This window comes from Amblyraja radiata, chromosome 33 (genome assembly GCF_010909765.2).
Source record: "Amblyraja radiata isolate CabotCenter1 chromosome 33, sAmbRad1.1.pri, whole genome shotgun sequence".
NCBI classification, from domain to species: Eukaryota; Metazoa; Chordata; class Chondrichthyes; order Rajiformes; family Rajidae; genus Amblyraja; species Amblyraja radiata.
Window position 1 is genome coordinate 1,373,693 of NC_045988.1, and position 15,303 is coordinate 1,388,995.

At 39.5% G+C, this 15,303-nt stretch overlaps 1 protein-coding gene across 5 annotated transcripts in view; it reads right to left on the reverse strand.

Moving 5' to 3' along the window:
- kmt2a (lysine methyltransferase 2A) overlaps window positions 1-15,303 on the reverse strand; it is a 101,254-nt gene that overhangs the window by 55,424 nt on the left and 30,527 nt on the right. For all 5 annotated transcript variants that reach the window (XM_033049694.1, XM_033049696.1, XM_033049695.1 and 2 more), the window contains exons 4-9: window positions 15,055-15,232; window positions 11,683-11,908; window positions 8,093-8,157; window positions 7,484-7,846; window positions 5,887-5,963; window positions 266-394 (exon numbers count right to left, since the gene is read on the reverse strand). In XM_033049694.1, the coding sequence (XP_032905585.1) occupies window positions 266-394; window positions 5,887-5,963; window positions 7,484-7,846; window positions 8,093-8,157; window positions 11,683-11,908; window positions 15,055-15,232 (1,038 nt within the window). The remainder of the gene's footprint in view (window positions 1-265; window positions 395-5,886; window positions 5,964-7,483; window positions 7,847-8,092; window positions 8,158-11,682; window positions 11,909-15,054; window positions 15,233-15,303) is intronic.

Genomic DNA, 15,303 nt, shown 5'->3' on the forward strand with positions numbered 1-15,303 from the left:
TTACACCTCCTTACACCCATGGAATGAGAATATGTTGATGTGTCCCTTATGAAATAGTGCTCTCCAAGATTTTAGTGTTTTAGACTATTGTCCTTGGATTCACAGTCACATAAACATGTTTAAATGTTTAGAACTTTGCATGCATGCTTGTGGAAATGATGGTTAATGGCGGGAAGGTAACGTAAATGAGTATTGCAGCCGCTATTTCCCAGAGCCAATGTGGTCAAGTGTGCAAATGTGAAGCCTCAAGAGTTCTTGTTTCTACCTTGAAATCCACTCTGATCCTGTGGACTCCATCCAATAACGGCTTCTGTTTCCCACAACTGACGTTTGTGAACGTGGTGAGTAGGTTCAGAGTACTGGGTTCAAACTTACTGGGAGGAATCACTTTGTCCTAAAAATAAGAAGCATGAAATCAATACAATTGTTTTGTGTAAAGCTGTATCTGTTGCCAAATAGAACAGCAGTGCCTGTGTAGGTAACACTACTTAAAAAAAATCAAAATATTTCTAAATGAAAGCCTTTACTTGGGGGGGGTCAACATTTTCAAAGCATAACATTTCTGTAAGCAAGTTCAAATACAACAGATCTCTATGCAAACTACTTTCTGTACAATAAATAAAAGGAATGTCACTGGAATGTGGTATTTCAAACCCCTCCCCCGACCAATTAATGTTTCCTATCCTAGTCGAGAGGAGTTGAGACCATCTGCAGAGGTTCAGTTGCTGTCCCAGCTGAGATCAGCTCAATCAGCATCCATGAGGAATTGAAAGCTTATCATTTGCATGACTCAGTGTTACAAAATACCGTTTCATCCAGGGGAGCATTGGTGGAATGGAACTGACGCAATTGGTGTAGGGAATTATGTTTCAAAACTGAGTAAAACAAAATGGAAACCTCCAATTTCAAACCATACAGACTGCATGTATACCCTTTTAGTAAAAATTTCAACAGCTAGAATATTTTTGAATCATTTCAGAAAACATACTGGGGAGAGAGGCTATGTCAAACAGGTAGTCCATTGAGAGCTACCTCAAGCACAACACACTTCTACTGCCGATCACTTTAGTGCCTTCAGGTAGAACAAGGTGCCAAAGATTCTTTATACTATGCACTGTTACAGATTTGTTAGCTGTATACCATTACCATCATGTTTTGTATTTTAATCATTTAAATGTTAACCATCATGGAGGAAACCTACCTAAACATCATAATTTGTCCCAAAAACCCCCCAATCAGCAAACTGGCAGAGAAACTCAGTAGATCGCGCAGCATCTGTGGAGGCAAAGGTATAGCCAAAATTTCAACCCTGATGCAGGGTTAACCCCTGAAACATTGGCTTTCCCTTTATCTTCACATATGCTGCTTTACCACCAAATAAACCAGTGGTCTATTTTTGTTCAGCAACTGTAGTCTCTTGTTCTTCCAACTCTCCAATCTATAAGATTTCTCTCCAATACCGTCCATGTCCATGTCCAATCCCTCCCAAATATTCTCAAAACCACCAATGGGACTTGTCTCTCCAAACCTTGCCTCAACCCCTCAAATATAGATCACCCTGACATTATTAATCTGCTATTGCAGTTTCGCCCACTTAAAAGGAGATTCCTCGCAAGGGTCCAAAGGTGAGGATACCTCAATCTGAGAATCAATAGGTTAGGAATCAGAATCGAGGAGCTACGAGGATGCAATAGCATTTTATGAAATCAGTTTCAAGGTGCTCACTACATTTTATCCAGTAATATGAACGGAAGGCTTGGAATTACTATAATGCCTCAAGAATAACCGTGCATGTCTTTCACCAGTAGCCAAGGTAACTTTTTCCATATGCTTTTGCTCTCATCTTACATCCTATCCTGTGGTGGATGTAAACCAAAAATGGACTCAATATAGTTATGTATGTATCAACCAAAGCAAGTGTTTGTCAATATTTGTGAAAACAGATTTACTTGCCATTGGATTTTGTATTTTCTTTCAATGGAGATGTGTCAGAGAACAAATATCCAGAGGCCAAATTCAAATTTGGACCGGCCCATATGGGGGAAACCCAGCACAAGTCCACAACCAATCACTCTTACATTGAGCACATTATAGCGTTCCACAGAAAAATGCTCAATAGCCCTGAATGGAGTACTGTGCTCTCAAGCAAAACTTAGTGAATAACTCAACTGTAGAAAGAGCATGATAATCTAACAAGGCAACTCCCAAATTAAGTACACTGGCACTCACCGATCCAGTGTTAACAGTAATAAACTAGGCCAATTATCATTAATTAATAACCTATAAATTTTCTTTCCAAGGCCAAGCATCTAGGTTGTCATGAATCTGTATCAAATGTAGTTCAATCCATTTCAATTCAATGGACACTAAACAAGCCTAAGAAAAATTATTTATGATAAGGAGGGGAAATCATTTAATTACGAATCAGGTGATTTAACCCCTAATATATGTTTGCATTAATGCTGACTCTTGATGAACGGGGACTCAACGCCAAAATCCATTTATAGAGCTATAGTAGTTGGCATAGATATGGTAGGCAGAATCTTTTTCCCAGGATGGAAATATCAAATACTCGAGGGCAGAGCTTCAAGTTGGGAGGTCAAAATTTAAAGGAGATGAGCGGGACAAGTTGTTTTTTGTTTTAAAACACAGAGCGTGGCAAGTGCAAGGAATGAGCTGCCAGGGGTGGTGGTTGTGGAAGCAGATACAATAGTGGCATTTGAGCCACTTTTGGATAAGCACACGTATATGCAGGGAATGGAAGAATATGGATTGTGTGCAGGCAGATTCGGGTTAGTCTTGGCATCATGTTGGGGACAGACATTGTGGGCCCAGGGCCTGTTCCTATCCTGTTCTATGTAAATATATCAACAGTAACCTTTTGTATTACCTCGGAGCAAAGAAAATATAAACTTAATTGTTCCAAACCAGTGAAGTATTAACATTTTTATCACCAATACCCCGGACTTAATCTTGCCATTGGGAGCAACAATAAACCAACAGTGAAATGGGATTTTGAGAATAAAACTAAGTTAGAGCTGGTCCCGCCTAACAAAGGAAATAAACAAAGTGTTGGAAAACATTATTGAGAAAAAGCTCAGAAAGCATAATGTTCAAGGAATTGTACATGCTATATAATCCTAATGCAGAACAGAAAAGGTAGCTTCACTTCATGAACAGGTGGAAATGAAAAGACCATCTTAGACTCCAGTAAATGGAACAATACATACCGATTCCAGTACTTACAGCAGTGTTACACCTTGCAAAATACATTTGGTGATTAATATTTCCATATCACTCTCTTCTATTTTTTTCCTGTGCCTCACTTTTTATACATCCTTTTTTCCTTTTTCACACTTCCATGCATTTATGTCTCAGTTGAAACTTTCTAATTCATCACTATCCTTCCTCAACCTCCCCTGTTCTTATTTCCCCAGCCTCAGTTTTTTCCTCTAAATGCCTTGATTCATGCTCTATTTCAGTACTCCCTCTTCCGCTAAACAGAAACTTTTCATGAAGTAGCCAGGCAGTCCAATGAGATGTTGTGCAGACGCACTGCCTTATAAAACAGGTAGGACAGGTGTTCAGGTTTACTTTATCAAATAAAAGGTCCCAGTTACACCCAAGCCAAGCTGCAGGTGTCATAGATCCTAAGAGTGTAGGAATGTTGAACAGCAAAATCAACCCAAGTTACACCTGCTCACAGAATGACAGGGCAGCTCCAACAGAGTTGAAATAGTTCTGTCCTGACAGGAAGATGAAAGGGAGAAGCACCACTCTTATAAATACATGAATTCATGTTTTCTTTCAAAATTCATGAAACGTGGATATTAGGTAAAGCAGCCCAGATGGAGCAGTTCTTCTAGATATTTCAAACCACTGCCATGTTAGTAGCACGTTTACAGGTTGCAATAAAGCCTGAATGTTTATAAAATGATAACCTTAGCATTAACTCAAACTTCAGGTTCTAAATCAGCAGAAGCATGGAAATGTCAGCGATCCTCTGTCTAAAACAGATGAATCCTACACAAAAGGACCTGGTCAGGAAAAAGGAGGCACGAGTCAGGTATAAGTAGCTCAGATCAAGTGTTTCCCAGTGGGAGTATAGGGTATTGAGGAGCATATTTAAGAAGGAAATCAGGAAGACAAAAAGGGGGGCATGAGATGTATCTCACAGATAAAATTAAGGAGAACCAGAGATTTTACAAGTGTATTATAGGCAAAAAGGGTAACTAGGGAGAAAATGGGGCCACTCAAAAACCAAAGAGGTCAGCTATGGGAACTTGTGACAGTTAACTGAGGGCAGTCTGTATTACAGGCAAGGGATGCTGCACGTTCCAAGATGCATGAAGGTAGATAAAAGCTCCCGAGTCTGATTTGACATATCCAAGGACACAGTGGGAAGCTAGAGAAGAAATTGCAAATTTTAACAATTTGTCTATTTAGGTTTTGATTTTAACAAGATCAGGAAAGAAATCATCATTTTTCCAGCAATGAAATAAAGTCTTACTGAAGAGCTAGAATTGACAATGCTTCTATTAAAGTAATAAAACCCAGGAGAATGTTGCAAGCAATAGCATTCCTTGTGGTGAGCTTGATCACGTGCAGAGCCCAGACTGGGAAATTATAGATTTAGTTTCCATGATCTTCCATTATGGAGAGTTTGCTTCCAATGTCTTACTACGTGCTGCTCCCAGCCAGCAAGTCTTGGTCTCTGGTTAATTTGTAAAATTAACTCAAAAAGGTTAGCCAACACTGGATTTTATTCCAAAGCTACCCACAGCTGTCCACATAGGTAAAAGGCACTACTTAATACTGGACTAAGGCATACGGGCCCAGAATGTGCTGTCAACAGCTCTCAATCGGGGCAACAGTTGATGCTACAAATGGTCTCAGTATCCAGTACATATGTAAAAAGAAAATTATCAAGTAAAATGTCTGTAATGCTCCATACAGTCAAGGAGTTTGTGACACTCACTGTCTGGATTCGCATACATTAAAATGCACATTTGGCAATGCACCAGGAAACTGCCAGCCTTAGTGGAATTGTACCTGCACAAAGTAGGAGGTGGGGAGGAAATAAGGGAATTCATTTTAAAACAAGGTAATCTCCCTTTCAAACCATACACTTCTACGTGAACCAAAATCAACAACACCACAAGTTTCCCCAATCCCATCAAATAATTCTACACAGGTGGGAAAGACTAAGGAAGACATCAGGAAGAGACATGATGCTTTCCTTCCAATAGCAAATAAAGTCCCAAGGAGAATCAACAACAGGCTTCTTGTGTATATCTAGGACAACTCTGATATCCCATAGTCCTCTTGAACCACATGTTGCACTTGTGCATGGCATGAAGAAAAAGAGATAGGTGGCGGAAGAAGTAACTACAAGGCAAGAGATGCACAGCTATGTAAGATTTACAATTGGGCATTCCTCAACACAAGTGTGGTCTATGAATGCAAGTACACACCTGATTTGTAGCCTACACAGTTTTCTGTAATAACCTTACTAGATGGAAAATCACAGTAAAAATATCTGGCACATAGACTATTGCACACCTGAATTCCCAGTTTACATTGGAAATTCTAAATGTGAAATTTAGCCAGGGTAACACAGAAATAACTGTTTGGCCTCAACATGAAAGAAAGTTTGATGACACTGTTCTACCATTCAGCTGAAATAGAATAGCATTGTAAAAAGACCAACTGATTTCAGGGACCTACAGAAGACATCTTAGACAAACGCAATCACCAAAAGCTTTGATACAGTGGCATACTTTTTAATGTCACCAGAATAACCTAGCAGAACATGTCTGCACCAGAATGTTTGGAGTTGATCTTTAAGGTAGAATTAAAAACCTAGGATGAAAGTTTAAATCTCACCTTTTCTTTCGGCTTTTTAGTTTTTAACTGAATATTGAAACGAGCAGGGGGTTTCTTCTGCTTGTTCAGCTCTAGTGCTGGGGAAACAAAGATTTTATTAAGTGACAAGCCAAGATGAACCTTTCACTGACAACAGGTTCACACTTTAGGAGGCATTTTCCCCACTAAATATGATAAATGCAATAAAATCCTGATATCTGACAGAAGGCACAGCTGGCTTTTATGACTGAAAATATTGAGGATTTTGTGGAACCTTCAATGAATGTCAGCACAATGGAGCATCCTAACAATTAAAGTTATAAAAACACAATGATCACACAGTAATGTGTTTAATTACAATCTCACCCAGTGCAGCATTTTGGACTCTATGAATGGTTTCAGCACTCCAGGAAAGAGAACAGAAATCAAGCAAGACTCCAGCTTCAGTGACTCAACATAGGAACAGCACAGGAACATCAAACCCTTCCGACTTGGAAAAGTATCAACTTTCCTTCAGTATCACTGGATCTAAATCCTCGACCTTTCCCAACAGCCTTACGGTGGACTGCACCCTCATACGCAGGGTGGACTGCAATAATTCAATAAGGTAACCCACCATCTCAAGGCCAGTAAGGGATGAGCAATATACATACCCATAACAGGAGATAAGTGTAAATCTATTTTCTCTCATGGCAGGGGCTCAATTTTATTAGGAAGCGCTCCCATGGAATGGGAAATAAGCCACATTGTCACCCAAGATGCACACTGAAGACAGGAATTACAATATTTAAGCAAATAGCCTGCTTGCCTTCATTTTTGTTAGGAGACAGTATGTTGATCAAGAACCCCAAGCGAGAGAATTAAATAAAATAAATAAATATGGAAAATGAATTCTATATTTCACATCAATCACAGAAGGCCACTTTGTGTTCAGCATATTTCCCCCAAAGCAAATGCACTAACGAATGGCAGCAGACAGAATAAGTGTATGGAAGATTTCTTGCTTGGAGATAAATAATTATGGCAGCAACACAGAGATGATTACTCTTTAGAAGGAGAGATATCAAAATTAAATAAATCTGATTGTTATGCAAACATGTTACAGAATTTCCCAGTACCTGCCTGCAAGGATAGCTATCTCCAGCCTTACACTGTAACACAGGATATTTACCTTGCAAGACACAAGACACAGCGCCAATCAGTTTTATAATGTGACAGATGACCAGGCAACCCTAGGCAGATGGACACAAGCTAGCAAATTACAATGCTGCCTGCAGAGGTGGTCGATCTGATTCTAGCTTCACTCTATTCACGCTCACTGCAACACCCCACCCCCTCCACCTCCTGCAAGGAATCAGCCTCATATCCAACTTACAACAAGGTTTATCAGCAGATGTGCAAGCTGCAAGCCCACTATGCCACATAAGAGTGTGGCTGAAGTGGAGGGAAGTGCCAGCATATGATGAAGTCTAAGCCCTGCAATATTGATAAATATCCTTTTTTTTCAACTGAGCTGGCAGCTTCTTGGAAAAGATGGACGAGCTTCATAAGAAATTGTACTCAGCACGAACACCCAGCAACAAAGTGTGTAAACGTGACCTAGTCATGTTCAGATTACCTGATTCCGTTTGCGGTGGCTGTTTTTTCTTTGAGTCATTCAGAACAGGCTTGATTGATTCTTTCTTTAATTGCACGTGACCTGGCTGCAGAGGCATACTGGGTTCAGGTGGCTGAGGAGGTTGTTTGTTAGGTTTCCGCAGAGGTGAAACTATTGTAGCCTGTTGCCGAACTTCAGAGGGTGGGGAAGAGCTGCCTTCCTCAAACGGCTGGTCACTGTGTTGATGAGGAACCTGGTTTACTTTCTGTGAGTGCTCTTGTGAAACACTCTGTGGAGAGCTTTTATGGCTGATGTCAGTCTGTTGTTTTTCTGGTGGCACCTCCTTTCTCTCGTGTATTTTTGTTTTCTTTTCCTTTTTCTTCACTAAGATTGAAAGTTAAAATTCATAAGCCAAATTATGAACTGACACAATACTAGTCAAGCTCACCCAAATTCCTTTATTCTCTCCTGAAGGCAGTGATCAAAGATGCAATATAGTTTCATGTGCATCAGATACCATACTCAAACAGTTATTATTTTTGCCAGGTACATGCATTCATTTTCTGTTAACCCCCTAATTCAACAGTTTAACCGATCAACTCAAGAGTCCAGCTCTGGACAGATACTCACCTTTAACAGATTTTGGAGGAGGTACTTTAGAAGGCATCCATTGAAGATTCTGACATTTCCGCATTCTGCATTTAAAAAGAGTTAGTGAGATGTTTTATAGGTATGGCACAAAAGGGACCAGGTTAATGAGCTGCGGCATTCACTTACATTTACAGACACAACACCTTTTATAGCTTGGTCTCAATTCTGACTGTGTACAATCAACGGTCAGAATTGAGACCAAGTAACACTACAAATCATATCAAATGACTTCCTAAGTCAGGGGTTATACATAAATATACACTGATCCCACATGAAGTGTATTTGGGAAACCTGAAAGCTCAAAAGGGCCTGGAGTTAAGTTATTTTGATCTGATCATTCTATGCTATCAAGACAGACATCACTAGCCTATGTATTGCTGTCTATAGGTAAAAGCGATGGCACATGCATACATACAAATACAAGAATTAAGAATAGGTTCAGGTCATTTGATCTCTCAAGCTTGTTCTGCTATTCAAAATGTTTAAGGCTGATGTGCTTACTATGAGCCCTCACAATTCATCTTAACCCAGATAGGAGTTTCTTCTTCATTTGTAAAAATATTATCTATCTCTGCCTTAAAAGCTGTCAAAGATTCTGCTTCCCCAAGATTTCAGAAGAGTTATAACCGCTCAAGACCATCTGAGAGAAAATATTTTAATAATCTCGTTATTTCACTGATACACTGTTATTTTTTCCTGCCCAAATTTTGCCCGCTTCATTATTTACCTTCCAACTTTGTGATATTTTTTGGTGCCTTCAATGTCATTTAGACAAATTGTAAATAGTTGAAGCCCACGTACCAATACTTGCAGCACGTCATTTATTACATCTTCCCAATTAGAAAAAGCTCATTTATTCCTGGTATGTTTCCTGCTAGCCAGCCAATCTTCCATCCATACCAAATCATTGCCACTTACACCATAAATTTTTATTTTCTTAAATAAACTTCAAAGCACCTTATCAAATGTGTTCATAAATCCAAGCAGCATATCCACCAGCTTTCATTTATTTACAGCACTTCTTCAAATAACTCCAATAAAATGGACAAACCACATCGACTTTGCCAGATTATATTGAATTTTTCCGAGTGCCCTGCAGTAATACTTTAGCTACTAATTTGTTCTCTATGATAGATGATAAACTGACTAGCCTGTGGTATATATTTTTGTATCTCCATCCCTTTTTGAATGAAAGAGTTGCATTTACCAATCTTCTAACGAACAGAACTTTTCCTGAAAATGTGGAATCAAACACATTAACTATCATGCTTTTAAGATGAAGATAGACACAAAAAGCTGGAGTAACTCAGCGGGACCGGCAGCATCTCTGGAGAGAAGGAATAGGTGACGTTTCGGGTCGAGACCCTTCTTCAGACCCTGGATGAAGTCCACAATCCAACAAATTTACTGAGTACCACTTTCCTTGCGATATCACCTTCCCTGGAAGAATGTTTCAGGCACCTATCACGCTCTGTGAAGAATATCTTACCTCTCACATCTCCTTTAAAACACCTCCTCCCCCCTCTCACCTTAAACCTATGCCCTCTCCTGTTCAATGTTTCCATCCTGGGAAAGGGTTCTGCCCGATCTATGCTTCTCATATTACATAATTCTATCAGCGTGTTCCTCAGCTTCCAACGCAACACAGAAAAAAATCCCAAGTTTGTCAAATCTCTTCTATAAAACACTCAAATGCAGCATTGTCGTGGTAAACTTCCTCTTTGCCTTCTCCAAAGCTTCCATATCCTGTCTCTGATGTAATGACTAGAACTGCACAGAAAACTCCAAATGTGGCCGAACCAAAGTATTATACAACTACAACATGACTTGCTAACGTTTAATCTCAATGCCCGAGACGATGAAGATTCATGCCCAGTTTAATATCATTTTCACATTAATCCCTCAGATTTGCTTTCTCACATTTAATTCCTTCTTTATTAATCTTAATCATTCTGTACAGTTATTTACATTTTATCCACTCCTCACACCTGCCATCAATCTTTGCACAATGATTTGCTTTTTCTTTAGGCTCAGTATTTAACTTTTTAGTTAATTACAGATCGGAGGTCCATTATTGAATATTCTCTCTCTCACTGGACTGCATCTGCTCCGCGACTTAAATATCTGTCACGGTTTCTCGACTAATCTATCCCCTAGTTCACTTTAGCTGGTGCTAATGGCCTCATAATCGCCCTTACATGGACACATTCTTCTTTCGCTCAAAGTGACATTCCATCATATTGACATCATTGTTACCATGGGACACCTTCATACGATGTCATTAATTAATCCAGCCAACATTCAATATCACATCCAGTAAAACCTGTTCTCTATTTGGCTGAAGAAAACTATCCCAGAACAACACTTTATTCTGAACATACCATTCATGTTATCAGTCCTCGTTTTGCCTAACATCAACTTTTACTGGCGGGGGGGGAACCATGGGAACCAGCAACTTCTAAATAACTCATTCAAGTGTCCATACAACTGGCAAAGATAAAGCTAGGATGCCAATAAAATCCAAGATCTGACCAAATCCAAACATCCATGTGCCATTTTCACCCAAGTTCAATAATCAAGGATCAAGGGAAGAACCCATTGTTGACTTTATCCCAACCTAATCAGTGTTGCGAAACAAAATGTTTCCGTGCGACAGTTTTCCTGAGCAGGTTGAGGAATAAATAAATAAAATTTGGAAGTTTCCTGCATTCTACACAAATAATTTACTGCCAACTGATGTTTAAATTCATCATCCAACACCTTCACTAAGTAATTAGGGAATTCATTATTAACGAGGGTCATGCCAAGCATGTTCAGTTGGGCATCAAAGATACTGTGGTTCTATTTAAAGAATCTTGTGCTTTCTACCACAAATTCATCTCTCTACTAAACCACAAAACCAATAATTCATCTCCTTTACTCTTTAAGAACACATATTCTGAACAAATTAGAAACCACATATCCCTATGCAGCACGGCTCCACACTTTAAAAGTTATTTGTAAACCATGTGAAATATTTATCGGATAGGTGTGTGTATATGGTCCTACCATGATTACAGGAATGAGTGGGTTAACATATGATGAGCGTTTGTCGGCACTGGGCCTGTACTCGCTAGAGTTTGGAAAAATGAAGGGGGACCTCATTAAAACATACAGAATAGTGAAAGGCTTGGATAGAGTGGATGTCGAGAGGATGTTTCCACTAGTGGGAGCATCTAGGACTAGAGGGCAAAGCCTCAGAATTAAAGGACGTTCTTTTAGGAGGAGAAATTTCTTTCAGAGGGTGGTGAATCTGTGGAATTCTTTGCCACAGAAGGATGTGGAGGTCGTCAGTGGATATTTAAGGCAGAGATAGATAGATTATTGATTAGTATGGGTGTCAAGAGATTATGTGGAGAAGGTAGGAGAATGGGGTTAGGAGGGAGAGATAGATCTGCCATGATTGAATGGCGGAGTAGACAATAGGCGGAATGGTCTAATTCTACTCCCATCACTTATGACCATTTCAGAAAAGCAATAAATTTAACTAATTTTTCCTTTCAAATAGGTGCATGTGAAATTTTACTCACTTGCAACATTGCTTTTTTACATTTCGACCACCAAACTTGGGCTTATCCAAGCAATTTGTACACTGGCCACAGTCATCTGGAACTTGGCAGCCCGGACACTGTCCACACCTACGTGACCTCCTCCCTTTACGAACAATAGGCTCCTGTGGGACTTTGTGCTTGGCTACTGGTTTAATTACTGGTGTGGGTGGCTCAGCATCCTCTGACCCAGCCACTGATGATTTATCTGCAAGACAGAAATGGTTACATATTAATTGTTCCCTTATGCACAAGTGGATAAAATCTGATCTAATAAATTTCTGCAGTATCCTCCATGCAGTGGTGAATCACTGGAGTAAATGTTTTCATTGATTCATTGCTCGACAGTATTTACATTTCCGGTCACTAGAAATTACGGCAGTGTTTATACATAGTCCCCTTATTTCAGGGCACCATAATGTTTGGGACACAGCAATGTCATGTAAATGAAAGTAGTCATGTTTAGTATTTTGTTGCATATCCTTTGCATGCAATGACTGCTTGAAGTCTGCAATTCATGAACATCACCAGTTGCTGGGTGTCTTCTCTGGTGATGCTCTGCCTGGCCTGTATTGCAGCCATCTTCAGCTTATGCTTGTTTTGGGGGCTAGTCCCCTTCCGTTTTCGCTTCAGCATACAAAAGGCATGCTCAATTGGGTTCAGATCGGGTGATTGACTTTGCCACTCAAGAATTGACCATTTTTTAGCTTTGAAAAATTCCTTTGTTGCTTTAGCAGTATGTTTGGGATCATTGTCTTGCTGTAGAATGAACAACCGGCTAATGAGTTTTGAGGCATTTGTTTGAACTTGAGCAGATAAGATGTGTCTATACACTTCAGAATTCATTATGCTACTACCATCAGCAGTTGTATCATCAATGAAGATAAGTGAGCCAGTACCTTCAGCAGCCGTACATGCCCAGGCCATAACATTCCCACCACCGTGTTTCACAGATGAGGTGGTATGCTTTGGGCAGTTCCTTCTTCTCCATACTTTGCTCCTGCCATCACTCTGATATAAGTTAATCTTCGTCTCATCTGTCCACAAGACCTTTTTTCAGAACTGTGGTTGCTCTTTCAAGGACTTCTCAGCCGTAACCTGGCCATCCTATTGGTTTGCATCTTGTAGTGTAGCCTCTGTATTTCTGTTCATGAAGTCTTCTGCAAACAGTGGTCTTTGACAAATCCACACCTGACTACTGAAGAGTGTTTCTGATCTGTCGGACAGGTGTTTGGGGATTTTTCTTTCTTATAGAGAGAATTCTTCTGTCATCAGCTGTGGAGATCTTCCTTTTGAGTCCATTTGAGACCAGTCCATTTGCGATTAGTAAGCTCACCAGTGCTCTCTTTCTTCCTAATGATGTTCCAAACAGTTTATTTTGGTATGCCTAAGGTTTGGCTGGAGTCTCTAACAGTTTTATTCTTGTTTCTCAGTCTCATAATGGCTTATTTGACTTTCATTGGCACAACTTTGGTCCTCATGTTGATAAACAGCAATAAAAGCTTCCAAAAGGTGATGGAAAGACTGGAGGAAATACTGGATGCTGAGTTCTCTTATACCTGCATTAAGGAGGCGTTTAAACACACCTGAGCAATTACAAACACCTGTGAAGCCATGTGTCCCAAAAATTATGGTGCCCTGCAATGGGGGGGACTATGTATAAACACAGCTGTAATTTCTACATGGTTAAACCAAAATGTATAAAAATGGCCTTTAACAAAATCTGACAGTGCACTTTAACCACATGTGATTTTTTTCTATTACAAATCACAAATTGTGGAGTACAGAGGCAAATAAATAAACGACGGGTCTTTGTCCCAAACATTATGGAGGGCACTGTACTATCCAAACCAATTCCAAAGCAGCAACTCTGTAGAAGAGCAGCCTCACAACTTCATCACAGAGAGAGAAATCTCAAACCTGCCTTACAAACCCTTCCAAGAACGTCGTAAACACATCAAACCATAGTTTAAATATTTAGAGTGCAGCATCTCAAATATTTAAATGTTCAGCTGCTGGAAGACAGCTGTGTTCAGACATGCACAGAACATTTCCAGGAATGGCTGTTAAATTTCAGTCAGACACTGAGAACTCTTTTCCACCTGGGTGGAACAATAATTGCAAAGCAATTTCCAACTCACAAATAAACTACGGCTGTAAACCAAATAGTTGCTACAGACTTTTGCTTGCCTCAACATTCTATTTCACTACCGTCACATTTTTGTAGTAAAGTTCGCATGCTCCCCATTCCACGGTTGGAATGTTATTACGGTTTTTTTTAAAGTCCAAGCTACAATATGTCTTTCATTCAACAAATGAAGCACTGGCTTCCTCATGCTATACACTCACTGTGGTAATCCATTAAAGATAGCATCGCATAACAGAGCTTTCTTAGAAAGGAAGAAGAACCAGTGTTTTTTCTAAGCATGTAATAAATACTGTGTCCTTTTAAAACTGTTCATTAAACGATTAAAACAAACTTTGAGACTAACAGCATTTTTATACAATTAATTTGAGTTTATACAATTAATTTTCCCATAATAGGGGAATCAAACAACCAAATGACGTAAGTTTAGCGTGAGAGGGGCAAGATTTAATGTGAACCTACGGGCAACTTTTTCTCTTCAGAGGGTGGTGGATATAGGGAACGAACTGCCAGAGGAGGTAGTTCAGGAAGGTGCTGTAACAGCAATTAAGACATTTGGACAGGTGCACGGATAGGTTTAGAGAGATATGGCCAAATGCGGGGATATGGGACTAGTTTAGATGGGGCAGCTTGGTCAGCATGGATGAGTTTGGCCGAAGGGACTGTTTCCATGATGCATGACTAAGTCTAGGACCATGTCTATTTTAACAGCCCTATATTCTCTGGGTGCAGGTCTCCTTGCCCGGAAAGTAATTATCTAATTAGAAATCAGTCAAACCACATCAGTCAATTAATTAATACCTCAAGTGCAGTTAATATTTCACAGAACAAATGTGTAAACAGCATTTTCTAGACAATATCACTTGTTAAGGTGACCTAGAAGATTACCTAATGGTGATTGCATTAATATTTCTTGTTAGGTGTGCATTATTTAGTTCAAATACTATGCTCTCATCCAATTTTTACTGAAAAATTAACATAATAGTTTGAAATAATCCTGTCACAGTGAAATTCCAATTTGAAATAACCACATCAATTATCGTGTCATATTTTTACGAATCCATGTTTTAGAAACTGCATTTATGCAGAACCAGGTTTTTTTTTCCAATTGTGCCTGAAAACAATTGCACAGAGGTCTAATTCTACCTCCAAATAGTAAAGTCTGACTCAACACTATCAGGTAAACATTAAGTATTTGAGTTGCTTACCATCATTTCCCATTGAAGAGAGTATCTTCTCTCTCTCCTCCCATGGCAAGGCACTCAGGGTAGGCATGTCGTCAGGGAACACTGCCCTTTTCCGACCAAGTGCAACAGCAGCCCTTCTGCAAACATGTTTAATGCGAGGGCCTGGTATTGATGTTTCTGAAGAATCACTCTCTTGACCCTAAATTAATCAACAAAATATAACAGATCATTCATCAGAGATACATAGAAAAAAGGAGAACTCTGGTTCGA